At 37.8% G+C, this 2,309-nt stretch overlaps 1 protein-coding gene across 1 annotated transcript; it reads left to right on the top strand.

The window, feature by feature from the left end:
* Positions 1-839: 839 nt before the first annotated feature.
* Positions 840-2,075, top strand: LOC133527099 (lipase 1-like). Its single transcript, XM_061863989.1, has one exon. It carries the CDS (start codon positions 840-842, stop codon positions 2,073-2,075), a length of 1,236 nt encoding a protein of 411 aa, XP_061719973.1.
* The last annotated feature ends 234 nt before the right edge of the window (positions 2,076-2,309 follow it).

Below are 2,309 nucleotides of genomic sequence, written 5' to 3'. Positions count from 1 at the left end.
GAGCAACTATATTTAAAAAAAAACTTTTTGCAACAGCTCAAACGCATCTGGGCCGATCATGTTCGCTGTTGTTTCCATTTATTACGATTTTTTTTTCATATTTTTTGGAGACATGAGTATTTTTTTGGGACGAGAAACATTTTACTACTATTGTTGGTCAAAAAAGGAACTGGCTCCGGAAGCAAACACGTGTTTTAAACTTATCAACTATCCCACACTTAAACAAATTTTAATATCATACTTATACAGGATGTAAATTTAGTCACCTGCAATAATTTTGAGTGTGAATATGTAGGATATACTGAGCAACTTTTATCATGGGGCCAACCACAAAATCGCGAAAGAAAAATTACTCTCCCATAGAACATGTCAACGTCAGACCAGCCAAAATATATGAATTGGCTTTATTTATTTATTTCGCAAACATAATGGCTATAATTAGGGCGAATATGATGCAATCCTATCGTATAATTATATCCTAGTCTTCCTATTAATTTTATAGCACTCCAAAATATATTATATAGTTCGTGCCATTCACGATGACACGCAGATTTGTCAAATCGAACCTTTAATAACATGATAATTCAAGTTAAGGCACGCGTTTTCATGAATGATGCTTGATATCTACCAAATTCACTTATGCCCTACACGTAAATTAACATAATTTTACGCAAATTAACGTACACTTATTACTGGGGTGTGACTAATAACAAAGTGGAAACAATATTTTTCGACCCATTTTATTTACTTAGGTGTAATAATAACTTTACGCATGATAAATAAACTTCAAGGTATAAAAGGCAGTTGATAAAGTTATCATCAGTCATAAAGAAAAAATCATGAATTTATCTCGTGTCATCATCACTATACTGTGCGTATTAAGTATTTTGCATACAAGCAAGGCGGAGAACGATACTGATTCGCTATTTACCAGAGTCTCAGAAGCGACTTTATCTGAAGATGGAAAGCTTGATTTTCCACAGTTGGCGACCAAATACGGCCTGTCCGTCGAACAATATGACGTGACCACTGAAGATGGCTACATCCTTACGATCTTCTACGTCGCAAAAGATTTCAATGCCACTAACACGCCTATCTTGCTGTTCCATGGTATAATTGACTCATGCTACACGTATATGCTTAGAGGAAATACCTCATGGGTTTACACTTTGGCTGAGGCAGGCTACGGAGTTTGGGTCGGTAATAACAGAGGGAACTTATACGGCCGAAGACATGTCACTCTGAATCCGGGCAAAGATGACAAATTCTGGGATTACAGCTTGCATGAAATTGGCTACTATGACCTCGCTGCTACAATAGATTTCATTCGCAATAAAACAAATTCTGCCAGCATTTTAACCATCGGCCATTCTCAGGGAACTTCAGCGCATTTTGTGCTCACTTCAATGAGACCAGAGTACAATGACAGAATAAAATTATTTGTCGCCTTAGCACCTATAGCTTATCTGAACAATTTGGAGCCACCAGTATCCATCGCAGCAGCAGCGGGACCAGCTATTGCGGCGTTATTAAAAACGCTGAACATCAATGAATTACTGGAAAATCATAGCGCAGCGTCAAACCTTGTAACTCTACTATGTAGCAAAGGCGTAGTCAGTTATGTTGCATGTGGTTTTGGTACGCTCTTCCCGTTGGCGGGCTTTGATCCAGCAGGGCTTGAAGAAGAGTTTTTAACTGGGGTTGTTTTCGGTCATTATCCTAGCGCAACGTCAAGGAAAAGCTTGGTACATTATGATCAAATTGTTTTGAGACGTGAATTCGCTCAGTACGACTACGGAACTATCCGAAATTTGGCTAAGTATGGAAGTGAAAGTCCACCAGCCTATAACCTGACAGCTGTGACTGTCAACGTTGCCTTGTTCGTGGGTAGCTCTGATGGTGTGTCTAAGCTAAAGGACACGGAACACTTGAATAATATACTCCCTAACGTGTTGCAATATAAGGTGATGGAGCTCAAACGGTGGAATCATGTAGACTTCGTGTGGGGAAAAGATATCATGTCTGAATATCTTTACCCACCCGTTTTAGAACTCTTAGAAAAATATAGGAACTGAAGAAAATAATATAATTATTATTTAGACGCTAAAATAAAATCTTCTTTTTGCAAAAGTGTTTCATTTATTAAATAATGATTCTTTCGGCTCTATCGCGTTTCTCTTTCATTTAATTGGCCTGTTAGAAGAAAAAGGGGAAGCAACTTGTCAAGTGGGAATTTTATACCCTTTTTCCCACTTTTGTGTCCCATTTTACAGTTTTTCATTGTTATTTGAAGTTGCACAGTTGAAGTT

The sequence above is a fragment of the Cydia pomonella genome, chromosome 17 (genome assembly GCF_033807575.1).
Source record: "Cydia pomonella isolate Wapato2018A chromosome 17, ilCydPomo1, whole genome shotgun sequence".
NCBI lineage: Eukaryota > Metazoa > Arthropoda > Insecta > Lepidoptera > Tortricidae > Cydia > Cydia pomonella.
The sequence above is the reverse complement of the archived record's forward strand: the minus strand, read 5'-3'. Positions and strand labels throughout refer to the sequence as shown.

Coding starts and splice junctions, on each gene's coding strand:
- LOC133527099 (XM_061863989.1), top strand. CDS start 840: ATGAATTTATCTCGTGTCATCATCACTATACTGTGCGTATTAAGTATT.